The sequence below is a fragment of the Lytechinus pictus genome, chromosome 2 (genome assembly GCF_037042905.1).
Source record: "Lytechinus pictus isolate F3 Inbred chromosome 2, Lp3.0, whole genome shotgun sequence".
NCBI lineage: Eukaryota > Metazoa > Echinodermata > Echinoidea > Temnopleuroida > Toxopneustidae > Lytechinus > Lytechinus pictus.
In genome coordinates, this window is record NC_087246.1 from 49,635,714 (window position 1) to 49,651,670 (window position 15,957).

Here is a 15,957-nt window from a genome sequence, read left to right on the forward strand (position 1 = left end):
GGGGCAGTTGCCCTTGGTAATAATAACCCCAGAATCTTGTTCTGTACCCTCATTTTGAAATTATAAAGCTCATTATAATGTACATAGATTTTTTGCTTGACCAAGTAGGTCATCCCATGATAAAGTCATCACTCTAAATCAAAAGCATTATTCCTTTTACAAGGAGGGGTAATTTTGTTTTTACACTTTTTTATTGTCTTTTGTGTTCACATGTTTTATTCTAAAAGAGGGGGGTGCACCAAGATTATGCCACTTTCAGGTGCTTAACGTCACTGACACGATTTCATTTGTTGATTTAAAACAGAATTCATGAAGCTCATGGATTTTTCTGAATTTTATAGGATGGAACCCCCTCCCCCCCTGTCTACCCCATACATCATTTTAGATTTATTCCATGATGTGCCATTTCTAAGAAAAAAAGTAAAAAATAATCTTATCTATGCATTCAATACACATGTGTAAGCAGATCATTATTTCAACATGCTTTGAATTATTTCTCAAATCATCATGGATCCTTAAAGTGGCAGTTAAAGAGGAAGTTCCCCCTGACATTGAGGTGGTTTGTAATAAAAGCAGAAAAATTGAGAAAAATATTGGTAAACTGAAAGTTTGATGAAAATCCATCAAAGCATGAAAGCTATGAATGTTTAAAGTTTTTGATGTGTGACGTCATGTGGGAGCACTTCCCCCATATTAGGAACATTAATTCTAAGTTTTTGATGTAAAATGATGAATCAAAATATTTTTTCTTCTAAAAGGGGGTATGAAATGACATGCCTGCTGATAAATTTACCATGCACATAAAGCATTTTCAATTTTTATTAGAAAATGGCATTTTTGAAAATTTTGTTAACAACATAATGGAGAAGCTGCTAGTCTGTGATATCACAAAATAGAAATGTAAAAAATTCATAAATCTGTTATTCTTAGTCAAATTTTCATCAAACCTTCAGTAATATTTTTTATTTTTTGTTCTTGTTTATATTAAAACCAACTTATTGTCATGGTGATCTTCCCCTTTGAGTCGATTGTATTTGACTTTATAAAAGAGATATTTTCAAGTACATAGCTCTGTTATTCCTGATTATAAAACCAACCTGTGAGGTGGACTCCCCAATAGTTATCCAAATAAATCCATTATCCCCCGCCAAATTAATGTGGATGCAATGTATAATGCTGTTTATGAAGGTATCCATGACTTTACAAATTACTTGAATTTGAGAGCAAGACTGTTTATGTACAATTTTCTCATGTTTTAAAAATCATGGCTTTATTTCAATTTAATTTAAAGTTTTTCTTCCCCAAAAATGTGTTTCTTGAAGAAAAACTCTATTCAACATCTGTATACTTAAGGTGAAGTCCACCCCAACAAATTTAATTGAAAAGAGAGGAAAATCAAATAAGCATGACAATTATAATGCTTTAAAAATTCATCAAAATTGGATGCGAGATAAGAAAGCTGTGACATTTTAAAACTTGTCTTATTTTCATAAAACGGCACATTCTGGCAATTCAATTTTTTTTCTTCACCGATTCAAAATAAACTGATTAATGAATTAACACATTCCTTGAGGAATGAAACCCACTTTTCTATTGTTGGGGGGAAAATGGAAATATTTGATAATTCAAATATCAACTACACAATACAAGTTGCTCTCTCATTTGCGTACCACCAATACTTCAATCTTGACAATGTCACTATAGATAGATTGGTATGTTTGTAGTTATTGAGACATTTGTCATGTACATGCTGTGCCTCAACCGGGAGGGGAGGACACACTCTATTTCATGCATTTTTTGGTCGTACATTGTACTGCAATGTATATAATAGAGGACCAGCCCTATCCTGAGTAATATATGAAGCATAATAGACCATCATATCATGGGAATGTATATAGTTTCAAATCAGATCATAAGGTAGGTGTAGTACATTTCAATCTACAATGTGATGGTAGGTAATCTATCAGAAATTAAAAACATATATTCATATGCTATACAATAAAATCCTAAATGTTTTTTTTTTCATAATTTTTTAATAGTTTTATATTAGTGAACATATACCTTTGATTCAATGCATGCATAAAATCAACGGATGGTAGGTATGGTAAATAGGTATAATTTTCATTAATTTGTAGATTTTTACCTCATTTGTAAATCAATTATGATCAAGACCATAGTGGTTGAAATGATGTACATTGTGGTGGTGATTTTGTTTAAGACCAGATTGTAAAACAGTACAAGCAACCAGGGGACCCAATTAAGCTTCAAGTGGTACTCCAGGCTGAAAATAAAATGATTGGAACAGATAATGAAAATTCAGACAAACAAAACACTGAAAATTTGATTGAAAAGGGGAAGTTCACCCAGACAATTTGAAAAAAAAGAAAATTACTGTACTTTCAGTTTATCGACAGACAAATCATTTTACACCCGCTCCTGTGAGAAAAAAAAGATAACATCTTGGACCATCAAAAATGAAATTTAGGCTTATTTATATCACATAGCATATGGGGCAGCTGCTCGTCTGTGACGTCAAAAATAAAAATTCTAATAACTTCCTTCACCTTATACAGATTTTTCTCCAACCTTCACCACCGTTTTTTATTATTTTTCTATTTTTACAAAAACTTTTTGTCAGGGTGAACTTCCCCTTTAAAATTGGACAAGGAATAAAGGAAGTTATGACATTTTAAAGAATTGCATTATATTGGTGAAACAGTTCTATGCATGTCTTTATCAATATTCAATGAGCAAACTGACGTCATATCCCCACTTGTTCTTTAGTATTTTATTAAATGAAATGATGTTCATTCAAATTTTGTCCTCCAAAAAGCTATAAAAAATAATGGAATGGACACTGATTTAATGCATGAGATGTTCATTGCTGCAACTTACTTTATCATAAAGGGTACATACCACACACTCATGTATGAAAATATAAATTATTACATCGTTAGCCCAATAATTAATATTCATGACGATGTGCAAATAATTCACAAAACATTGCTAAACTTTAGAATTCAGTAGCTTTAATATATGATTTTGATAAAATTTTCAGCATTTTGCTTGGTGAATTTTACTCCTTTTATTTAGATTTAATCATTTTCAGCCTGGAAAATACCCCTTTAAAAATGAAGGTCCTCTCTGAGGGCACCCAATGGGCACCAGTACACCAAGTATGAATCGAACCTGGGTCACCAGAATCCCCCCCCCCCCCCAACAACTGAGCTATTAGAATGAACCTCCTTCAAATATACATTATAACCTGAATTTTTGCAAGCTGTCAAATAATGGCAGCAAAACTACATATCATAACCAGAATAGAGGATATTCAATGGTGACACATTTGCTCCGGGCTGAAAATATTTATACCTAAAACAATAGAGTAAAATTCAAAGAGCAAAATGCTGAAAATTTCATCAAAATATGATAATTGCAAAGTTATTGAATTTTAAAGTTTAGCAGTATATTGTAAAACGGTTATATGCACGTCGTCATGAATATTCATTAGATGGACTGATGAGTTAACATTCCCACTTTCCTTTTTTTGTTATTACATGAAATCATTATTTCATTTTTTTCATACATGTATGAATGATATGTCTCTCTTGTAAATGAAATGAGTTGCAGCAATGAATATCTAATGCACTTAATCAGTCGTTATTCCAATATTTTTGGTTCTTGAAGAAAAAAATTGAATAAACCTAATTTCATATAATAAAATGCAACAGAACAAGTGGGGATATGACATCATCAGTTTGCTCACTGAATGTTCACGAAAGCATGCATGGAACTGTTTCACCGAAATAATGCAAGTCTTTAAAATGCCATGACTTTGTTATTCCTTGTCCGATTTTGATCAAATTTTCAGTGTTTTGTTTGTCTGATTTTGCTAAGTCTGTTCAAATCATATTATTTTCAGCCTGGAGTACCCCTTTAATTTCATCCAAGATGAAGTGTTCGGGTTGCAATAGGGTTTTATGTTAGGCTTAGGGTAAGGTTTAGGGTAGGTTGTAGTGTTAAACCCAGGGTTGAAGTTGGTCATTCGATCAGTGTGTAGAATTTAGAGCTGAGTAATTGTCGCCAGAGCAATAGTCATGGAACCCATTCAATAAGTTTGTACTTAATTTAACCAATAAATCAAACCATCACACACAAATATTCCTTCTTCTCAATTTATTTTGTTAGACTTCAGTATAATAAAATATACAAGCTTCACTATATTCTACTCCAGTGCATACATATATTTGTGAATTGGTACACATGTACATACGATCGTGTAAAGAAATTACAGCAAGGGATCTTTACGGCCAGTAAATCAAAAGCCTTCAGACAAAAACCAAGTAATTACTACCACAAATAATGCAATAGTTCTCATTTATATGATCTTTACAACATACACCTTGTCTTGGCCAATAAAATAAAAGAGTACACATACTTTTTTTTCATTGTTCACACACATAAAACAGTCATAAATACTAGCAACATACATTATTACATGAACTACAGTATTGGTTGTATTCTCCAACAAAGTCTGGACATAGTTACTAGTGATCAAATTGTAACCAAAAACAACATTGTGTTTTGCTACTGGATCCTATTTTCCCCAAAAAAATTCTTAAGAATTGTAGTGACAAAATCAATGAAAACATGAATAACACTTTTAGACTAATTTCATGACATTAATTCTTTTCTTGTTAAGCTGCATTGTTAATGCTACTTGCAAGCTTTATTCTTTAGATATTAACCTTGCCCTTTTATGGACAGATAAGAATTTCTTCATTATTATCGAAGTGAGATTATTTCTCTGTATAATCTCTTTCTATCATTTTCTTTTTAACCCCAAATGAAGCAGACATGTCAAGACATGTCAAGACAAATGGATAAATATCCTAACTGGTTTGCCTGCCTTATCACCCAAGCAGTATCCTACTATTACAACACAAAATACAGTAATGGTATCATTCTGAAAATGCTCACGTTTTCATTTAAAGTCAACTGAAACATTTTTTGCACATCGATCATGTTACCATAAATTTCGATGCCATTGTTGAGCAACTAAATCTTGATGCCAAACCCTTGTGAAAACCGAAATACAAACTTTTTCAAGAAGTTGGCCTTTTACATTGACTAAAACTATAATGATTTTAATTCTAGAAAACACTGTATTTGTATTCATTTTAGAAAACAATTTTGTTGCCACTTTTTTTTCAAATTCATTGCTTATGGCAGTTTCATTCAATACTGATATTTGAATACAACTTTGGAGAAAATCAAATGATATGCCATATTAAGGAAATGGGTGCAAATTTATTTACTTTGTGGAATGTAAAAAAAAGTGATTTTGGGGGCAGGGCGAAAAGCCATTGTAAGTGCTATCATTATTGCAAGAATTAAAAGAAATAATTGCTTTAATCTATATACTTAATTGTCACTAGTAATCTCTCATATACCAGCTGCAAATTGATAATCTTTTATGTACAAATCTCGATGAAAAAACAACAAAATCATAAAATATTTTGAAACAAAAACATGAATTTCCACACAGTATCTATGAGTAGCAACAAGAATTTGATTGGTAACATCTTAGAAATTATATTCTCTCTCTTTCTGATATATTTTCATGTTTTCTCTCTGAAATATACCCGATGAACCTAAATAATTCACAAATCCCAAATAATTATTTTACCTTAATATCAAATTATCAGTTATGATAAAAAAAAAAGTTCATTTAAATGATAGCAGTAGACAACTTCATGCATTCTGTCCACTATAGGTAATGATTGTGCTTTGTTTGTGGGGAGAAAATGTGCAGAGTACTTTTTTTTTTTAAATCAAATTTTTGTTGCCATTACAAATACTCTAGAAAATATACAAAACAATATACAAAAAATTGTGAAATCTACAATTCAAATGAAAATACTTAAAATAATACTGAGAGTGTGCTGATGTCAAATATGCATAGAAAAAATTAATTTATCTATAACTAACATAACATTCTTGCAATCAATGATATATGTCAATTTCTACCAGTAAATCAGATCAAGAGCTATGGCATGAGCTTCTGCAATATCATCAGAACTAGTTTGCGAAGTCAGCATGGACAGATAATTTCTCATAAAAAATGAACTTGACAGTTTGAGTGAGATACTGCTATAAAGAGATAGAGAAGAAAAAATCATGAATTCTCATTATGATTAAAATACTCAAGGCCAATGCCGAAACAGGGCTATCGATTGTCTACCCTTCTTCATCATTTTTTCCCACTTGTGTTTTATTTTCATCGCGCCAGCAATCCCACGATATTCCACAAACTAGGAAAAGAAGGCCAAAAACTAGCAAGATGCATGGATCATTCATAATGAAATAACTAGACAGAAATTGGTTACAGCCGTTAAAGACATCAAAAAGTTGATTTAATCACGAGAGGAGCCAACTGGAGTTTTGAAAACTTTTCTCATCCCCCCCCCCATTCCAATCAAAAAGGAAAAGTTTGACAGAAAAAAAAATTGTCATATTGCAAATGAAATTGCCAGCCTACTTGCCTTGGACACTATGTACCATTCATTTGCCCAATCCAAAAAGATAGGAAACATACTCCAATATCTCACAATTTGTACCAGATAGAAATACAGAGAGAGAGAGAGAGAGTTCATAAAAAGTCCAAAAAGGCAGATGTTAGCTAGATAGGGCATTGTTTGCAACTATGCTTTTTATCTGTCATAACTATCCTACCGGGCTTCCCTAAATTTTATTTTCATAATGAAATTCGCAGGAAGTTTGGACAAGTGGCGAAGTGATTTTGATATTCCATGGTTGTCAAAAAACCAGGGTATGATATATGAAGCAAAAAAAAAAACTGTTTTGACTTCAAAGGGGTTCCTGTTCGATCCACTTTTGTTTGTTATCATTTATTGTATGCATTAATTTTGCGGTCGACAGATTTTTCTGGATTTTCTCACGAGAGCAGTGTGTAGGATAATTAGGAGTTCAACCACCCAATTAAAATGGACCTCAAACTCTTGCCGAGTTCAAACCAGATACCACACTTTCTAAACAGACATCCATCATTAAAAAGAATTAATGAAATAATCTTTCCTGAAAGGAAATTATCTCAACATGATATCATCTCATGAAATGCCGGTCTGATGTTTAAAAATCAGATTTTCTGACACTGTTTTACACTAAGTAGAAGTAACACGCAATTTGTGACAAGAAATTTTGAAAAAACAGGCGATTTGTTTGCAGGGTTGAATCAGAGATTTTCTTGTCATTATGAAAAGCATTTCCCTTTGAATGACTGATCGGTTGATATTGATCAAAATATGACATGTCAACACTGTAACATACCGTTGCAGTAACATGTCTGAAAATCGAAGAGTATTTGGTTCCAAAATGATTACTGCAGACAAGTGCCTATTTTTTGTAAACCGGGTTATATAATATTACAGCAACATGTAAACGAATTAAGAAAAAGAATGATTAATCTGGCAGTTCTTCGCTCTTCTTTCAGTTGTTTTTGTGACCTTGATTGTGAATGACAGTTTACAACACTAACTTCCCTGAGAATCACAAATTGAACAAACAAAAAAATAACTTGTGCTATTAGCAACACTGATATATATATATACTGTATAAAATGCCCGTCATTGATTTAGCAAAGTTAATCAAACTTCACAAAAGAAAAAAAAAGAAGCCCTATCATTCCATATATTCAAGTAACCAATGAACTATAAAAACTTTCTTAACCCTTAAAACAAAATTCCATTCTACTATGGGTTGTTTTCTCTGATGAACAGTTTTCTCTCTTTCAGAAACTTATTTGAAGATTAATCTATCAACACATTTGGGATATTCAAAATTACATTAAACCAGGGGCATCTTCCATTGATACAGTTAACAGCATTAAAAAGAAATGAAGCGAAATAAAAACAAGTGTCCAAATTATTAAAAAACAATGAAATGAAATGTACATATACGCCTACTTAAGTAAGGGCAGGTTGCATACCCGACACCTCGATCCTGATTTGGTTTGATGGAACGTTAAATCAAGCCAATCAGATTCAGGCATTTCAGTAGCTTGTCACAGTTGCAAATGAAAATTCATTGACAAATCACTTCATGAAACACTCCCGTTGGATGGACCAGTTGGAGCAAATCAATGAGGGCAACCCTGACCAGAGAATGACCCTTCCATTTAGGGCTGCCTTTCATGAAACTTTGTGTCTGTCATTTCCATTGCCAATTGTTACAAGCTACTGAAATCCTTGCATCCGATTGGCTAAAAGATGATTTGACTGTTGAAATCACTGACAAGATGACTGATTAAACACTCCCCTGTACTAGGACAGACTCTGGCGTTGCTAATTGGTCTTAAGAGTGTGATTCCAATAGTGTTATCTTCATAGCAACCCATCTACACAAGATCACGATTTAGAAAATCTACAAAAGTAACAATGTCTGGTGGTAACATACAAAACTTGAACTGGTTTTGAATCTCCTTTATAGAAAGTATAACAGGGTTTATCATTTCAAAAGGAAGAATTTTAAAAACTATTATGAACAGGCATTGTATATTTCACAGTACATGTATTTGAAATGTATACAAACAAACACCCTTTTTGCCAAGACAGGATTCCCGTTGTGAATTTTGCATCAAATGAGCAATAAATTACGTCCTATAATGAAATAAAGATGAATTTCACTTGTGATTACAACATACTTGGATGAAACTAAATAGGGCCAAACAGGGGGCATTCTCACTTTTGCATGGTATATGCATCATGTGGTACAGACTGAACATGAAATTTCACCATTAGCAGATAAATATACTACTAAAAAAGTCTTGGCCCAAGAGAATATTATGCAACTAGTACAATATACTTGAATGACTGGAAGTTAACACGACCACAAAGACCCATTTCTAAAATTGACCATATTTTTCCAAAGGGATGCAAATATGTACCATCCATAACATGTTAACATTAAAGGGCATTACGTTTGTAAAATACCACTTTGATGTCTACAATTAACAATCATCACTTCTTAACCTATTCTGGTGGGGGAGGTGTGGCAAATAGGATCATTTTCAATTTGGAAATATCACATGGAGGGGGGGGGGGGGGGGAGATCAAGGTGCATTACATTTTAACCAGAACCAAGGAAAATAGTTTTTCAAAGGGTTGCAAAACCAAAAGAAAAATGGTGTACTTTTATCGACAAACTCACATTATATTCGACAAAACAAGTAACAATAGCACACACAAGTTTTAAGCAGTTCATGGCTCCTTAGTTCACAAATCTAGCAGAAGAAAGAACCACAATTTTCAACTCCATTTCAAATTTGAAATTTATCCAAAAAGCGGGAGAATGCGGTTTCTTTCCTTTTTCCTTAAATATGCACTAACATTTTAGACTACGAGGTGAATAAATACGGTTTTGAATGCTGTACAACACATGTAGTTTTCATATTCATTTTTTTTCCATCATAAGAACGAAGGTTCACAACATCACATGTATTCTAACTTTTAAACAACACTCATAGATCATTTTATCATAATCAACAATCTTAGCACACTACTTGCTTCATCGGAGCAGGTGGCAGATACATTTCGTATTTCTAATTAGACGACAGTTCTTCGGATTTCCTATTTACAACAAACTTTTTTTTCTTATGTCCTTTTTTCTTCATATATTACACTTTCTCTGAAGTCATACGCAAAGCTACTGTTAAATTCTGTACATTGTTCAACTGAACAAAGTCTTTGGTTTTAATCAAAACAAATTATAAGGATGATAAACTGAAGCTCATGATAGGTGATATGTAAATAAAAATACCCAAATAAATCCTCAACACATGAATTTGAAAACACCTTTATAGACCAAGACATTAAGCTAGTTCATATTGCCTTATATCTTCAGCGAATCTGGTTTCATGTCCATGATATACAGTACTTTAAGCAATTGTCCATGTCATTTTCATTCCAAGGTTGTAATAATCTGAGGCATGACTGTAAGATTAAAACCATTTTTCTTTCTCATTAAACAGGCAGCTTGAAGGGGTTACAGCATAGGATTTTAATTACATATGAACATGATTACCCTTCGTAATTTGATATATATATTATATAAATTTGTTACATAAATACTGATTCACATTCAGACACTGAATTAGTCCACACATACATATATCCTCATCCACAGATTACATATCATTTGCATTCTCAATTAGTTAATCATCACAATCATGACTCGCAGTGAGAGTACTACGCTGCTGTCAATCGTAAATATCACGCCCTCAATCCGGAGTAAGTACAAAAAAACCTATTTCATGTTAAGCTGATTTTGTTTCAAGTCATTTCTGAGGTATCGCAGGTGTCTCATTAGCTCTTCGTTTCATCATACCGAAGCATTTTCTGCATCATGCCATGTACATAAAATTAAGTAATCATCCATGAATACTTCCATATTCATGATACTCAAAAAGAGATTAAAAGTTACAACTTCCAAAAAGAGATCAAATACTGGCTGATATACTCCAAAGCCAGACTCTAAGCTCTTTGCAAAACATAATTGGAATCCTTTGTAATATCCAAATAATGACATTCCTATATAACAATGCCAAAAGTACATCCTTTAAAAAAAAATGGTGTAGCACACCATTTCAAAATTTACCCTGTCGTAAATAAATTGCCTTTTGGGGGATGGGATGCAGAGAGAGTTCAAGTTGATAACTAGCTGGGAAAATAAGCACCAAAAATGAAGAAAATAACACGAGATGAATGAATCTACAGCATGCACAAAAAATAACCCTGATGGAAGCAAGAAATAACAAATAAACAAAATCATCTGATATCATTCCTTTCCTTAAAAAAATGTACAACTTTGACAATTTTGTCATACTAACAGGTCTCCCTCAAGAGAAAACGCATATATGTATATATAAACATACAAAATAACATCGCAAAACCAAGGTCTTGGAAGAAAAGAAATTGGAAGCTCTCCTGACTAAAGTCACGTAGGACTTTCCCACAAATGACATATAAAGGTTTAATCAAGATTGTGTGTAAAAAAAGGTGGGTGAATCAAACTCAAATAATTCAAGACTATGAACTCAATTGTGGTGCAACAGGTGGGGTTCTGCTGTTGGATCTTTCTAGGGCTAACTCCTTGTTCTGGGCTAATTCTCTTTTCAGGGCCATCTCCCTGGAGAAGGCTTCTTCTCTATTCAGAGCGATTTCACGGTTGAGAGCCTCTTCTCTTTTAATTGTCATTTCACGCGAAAGAGCCTCTTCCCTGCTGAGGGCCATCTCACGAGAGAGAGCTTCCTCCCTGCTAAGGGCCATCTCACGAGAGAGAGCTTCTTCCCTGTCACGAGAGAGCACCTCTTCCCTGGTATGGGCCATTTCGCGAGCTTCTTCTCTACTATGGGCCCTCTCAAGAGATAGGACCTCTTCCCTGCTATGGGCCCTCTCACGAGATAGCACCTCTTCCCTGCTATGGGCCCTCTCACGAGATAGCGCCTCTTCCCTGCTATGGGCCAGCTCGCGAGAAAATGCCTCCTCTCGGTTCATTGCAATTTCACGGGCGAGAGCTTCTTCTCTGTTAAGAGCAATCTCATGGTTGAGTGCCTCATCTCTGCTCAGGACCATTTCACGGTGGCGCTCTGCTTCTCGGCTGTATGCTGCCTCCCTGCTCTCTGCAGATGGAGCCAAGCTGTTCCTCATGATGACTGACCCAGAATCTTGAAGATGGAGGCTAGTGGGCTGCTGAATGACTGAGATCTCATTGGCCTTTGAGTTTGCAGCTGCTGCGGCAAAGCCATTCAGAAGATGAGGAGGAGGGTAGTGGTAAAAAGCACCCTCTGCGAAACCTGGGTGCATGCCAAAGAGATCCCCACGGAAGATCTCTCCTTCTTTGGGGCTGACAATGAATGGAGGTTCAACAGCGATGCGCCGTCCCCGTCGTCCACCTCCATTCCACATATGGGTGCCAAGATGAACCTTAAGGTTGCCTTTGGTGGTGAAGGCTCGGCTGCAGATGTGGCAACGGAATGGTTTCTCTCCTGTATGGGTGCGCATATGAATTTCCAGGGCACTGTTGGTCTGGAACTGTTTCCCACAGACAGAGCAAGAGTGCCTGAATTGACTGCGCTTGTTGGCTTCTTCTGGAGAGACACTCAAGCTGCGCTTCAGGGGTGGGGTTTGGGAGTTGGTAGTGGTTGTCTGCTGTAGAGGGAGTTCCTGGCTAATTATTTTTGGCATGACAGGAGATTTGGCATTGGAGTTTCCAGGGATGTTAATCGGTGAATCATATCTAGGCATGGGCATATCTCTGATTTTGTGTGTAAGCATGTGCTGCTTGAGGTTACCTTTGGTTGAGAACCCCTTGCTGCAGACATCACAGCGGAATGGACGCTCCTTGGTGTGGCTGCGATAGTGGATATTCAGTGCACTGGTACATGCAAACACCTTTCCGCAGTAGTGGCAGGTTGTGTTTGGTCTCATAGGCCTTCTGCCTCCAAGTTGCATGCTAGGGACACTCATCAGCAGGCCAGCAGATGTCATATTTGGCTTTACATCTTCAAGATAATGACCATCATGTTGGTAGTAGCCTGGCAAATCACCAGTATCTCTAGAATGTGGAGGAATGTTTTCCTGAGGAGTTCCCTTTGGTCTTAAATCAAGTGCTCCGCTCATATCAGTATCGTTCTCCTCATGTTTATAGTTCCCATCATATTCTTCATCAGCCATGCTAGATGAGATAGATTCACGTCCATCATGGTTATACATGGCCATATTGATATTTCGATTTTCATCTTCAGACATCATTGATTTTGTATCAACACTGTGTCCAGGGCTTGGAGCAGTAGAGGAATCTCCATTTGCCATGGAACTTACAGGCTGCAATCCAAGGATACTTGGCATGAAAGGTCTGCATTGGACCTGACCTGTCTCTTTTTCGTCATCAGATGCCCGACTTTCAGATGCATGGTTTTCTGCTGGTGGCGAATTGACATCTGATGGGAGGGTACCATCTTCAGGCTTGTCACCTTCAGGAAATGTATCATCTGGGAGTTCTCCTTCCTCAGGTGTTGGAAGGTCATTACGCTCATCCACATCCATGTGGTTGTCTTCACCAACTGTCTTTTCTATATCATCTTCATCATCCTTCATGTGCATTTCTTCAGACCTTGGATGATCCAGATGTGGAGGTATTGTCATCCCTTCTGCTGCATGAAGGCGCAAATGCTGTTGTAGCACAAGTGGGTTGCTGAAGCGCTTCTCACAGATGGGACAGTCATGGAGAATTCTAATTGGTCCTTTACTTCTATGGACAGCATAATGTGTCTTGAGGTTCCCTTTGGTAGTAAATGAACGACCACAGATTTTACATCTGAAGGGGCGTTCACCGGTATGTGTGCGATAGTGAAGCTGGAGAGAGCTCTTGCAACTCAGAACCCGGTGACAGATGACACATTGGTTTGGGTCAGTTATTTTCTGCTCGATGTTCTCCACTAATTGCTGGAGTTTGGATGTTTCAGATGCCCGCATACCAGCCTCGGCAAGGTTAGCCAATGATGGAGGTGTTTCAGGTTTGACTGGGTCTACGTCTGCAGCACTTTTGGAAGACTCAAATGGCACAGTACCGTTCTGGCCAAATGCCATTCTCGGAAAACCAGTATATGGTAGGGGATATCCAGAAGACATCGGAATACCACCTGCAGACATGACAGGGAAGACATTGGAGGACAGGGCAATGGAAGGAGAGGTGGATGTAATTTGCCTCCTTTCATTTGGGGATAAACTTCCAGACTGACTTGTTGATGGACTGTCATGATCATCATCACCATTCCTGTCAGTGCTGTTGTACTGCTTCATCTCTTCCTCCTGATAATGCCGAGAGCTGTCTGCCATACTTCCTTCAGATTCTCTCGGGGAGGTGCTCTTGGATGGTTGATGAATTAACATGTCTTCTTCATACATAGCTCTGGCTTGGTCATTTGGAATGGTGGAAATGGGAATCTGGTGGATTGAAGGTGGTTGGAGAGGCTGGTCCATAAGAGGTGGTGTTGGTGGATGGTGTCTGATATCCATATGGATGTGCGGGTACCTAGACTGGTGGCGCTGGAAATGTACCTTCAGGTTACCCTTGGTAGAAAATCGGTTCCCGCAGATGTTGCACTTATATGGTCGTTCACCGGTGTGGGAGCGAATGTGGATCTGGAGGGCACTGTCACTTCCAAATACTTTGTGACAGAATCTGCATTTGTGACGGAAGAAGGGATCATCAGCACTGAATTTGGGGTCAAAAACTGAGACATTGGGGGGCTTCGGTTTTTGGTTACCAGAAAGCAAACTCTCATGATAAGGGAGTGGTGGCGGAATTCCAAGAGGGTTGAGTGGCATATGTCGGTTGGCATGCTGTTGAAGCATCTCAAAAGGGGACTTCTGGCTAGGCAGATGGAATGGTGGTGGTAGAGGTGGCAGCAACCTTCCTTGAGCATGCATGGCCTCTATAGCAGATTGTTGCACAGCTGATGCTGCTGCAGCTCCTGCAGGAGATAATATATGTGGTGGATGAATCATACCAGGTATGGTAGGGATTGGTACAATGGGTGTGGATGGAATGCTAAATGTGGTAGCAGTGTTTGTGTCAGAACTGGGGGCTGGTTCAGTTTTGCTTTCTAAAAGCTGTTCATCAAGTTCTGGCGATTCCTGACTCCCTGAGGAATCTTTTGGTTCTTGCTTCGGTTGATTTTGTTGCTGAAGCTGTTGAAGTTGTTGGTGCTGAATCTGCTGCCTTTGTTGCTGGGCAGTTAAGTGGTTGATCTGATGCTGGATGCTCTGGATCATATGAAGTTGGTGAAGATGCTGCTGTTGAAGGGCATACAGCTGTTCTCGTATCATCACTACATCAGTGTGCCCAGGAACCATGGCAGATTCTCGAGGAAACTGTGCCACAGCATATGGAGTGTTTTCAAGGTTGTCCAAGGAAACATTTGAAGGTGGGAGACTTGGGTTTGGGCTTTGATCTGAAGACCTGCCAGGTTGTTCATCCTGCTGCTGAGCTTTTCCTTCAGAGACATAGTTTGGTTCAACAGATTTCCTGCTATCAGGGGTCATGGAACGATCAGAGGCAGTGTCCTGGTCTTTCTCAGACATCCTGCTAGAATCTTCCATCTGCTCCTGCCCTTCATTGAAGATCATCACGACCTGCTTCTTGATACAGTTCTGCTTATGCTTTACAAAGTCGGCAAAGACAACAAACTCCCCACGGCAGTTGCCACAGACATGGACATCTCCGATAACTTCGTCATGTTCGTCTGAGTTCATGGCATCTAGAGGCTGGTTGATGCCTTCAGATGAACCTGTACATGGGAGAACAAGACGAGAAAATGATTTAATAAGAATTTCACAAATCATCAAAAAGCTTTTTTATATATATATATATACTTTCAATTGAAGTACATAATGTACAGTGTACATCAAAACAAGTACAATCTTGCAATTATGGGCTATATACTTTTAATCTCACTCTAAATCTGGTGAAGTAATTTAATTTTTATGATAAGAGGACAAAGGGCAAAACTTGGTTGTTTTAAGGAATTAATGTCACAGATTAAAAATAAATGACTTTAGACATCTGACATTCTTCAATCAAGAAATTAAGTACATATAGAAAGTGCTTGCAATTGACAGAAGGGTGGGAAATGTTAATAACATGAACAGAGGCCGTTCCAACAACTACATATGAAAGAAACAAATGTTATCATAGAAAACGTCCTTCACTAGGCAGCTATACAAACACCAAGTTTCACCCTTGTCAAATGCTTGTGTAATTCTATTTCACAAACTGATAAGAGGTGCCCTCTGAGGAAAGAACTAAACCTCATTTCCTTCTGAACATTTTTTTTTCTGTTTTGGTTTATGTTCTGTCAGGAGGCTTGCATCAGTA

At 36.8% G+C, this 15,957-nt stretch overlaps 1 protein-coding gene across 1 annotated transcript; it reads right to left on the bottom strand.

Annotated features, from left to right (window-relative positions):
* Positions 1-4,161: 4,161 nt before the first annotated feature.
* LOC129278232 (sal-like protein 3) lies at positions 4,162-15,396 on the bottom strand. The gene has a single exon (XM_054914444.2). The coding sequence runs from the start codon at positions 15,333-15,335 to the stop codon at positions 11,106-11,108; it is 4,230 nt and encodes a 1,409-aa protein (XP_054770419.2). The 5' UTR covers positions 15,336-15,396; the 3' UTR covers positions 4,162-11,105.
* Between the last annotated feature and the right edge of the window lie 561 nt (positions 15,397-15,957).

Excerpts from the sequence above, each read along its gene's own strand:
- LOC129278232 (XM_054914444.2), bottom strand. The coding sequence starts at position 15,335 with ATGAACTCAGACGAACATGACGAAGTTATCGGAGATGTCCATGTCTGT.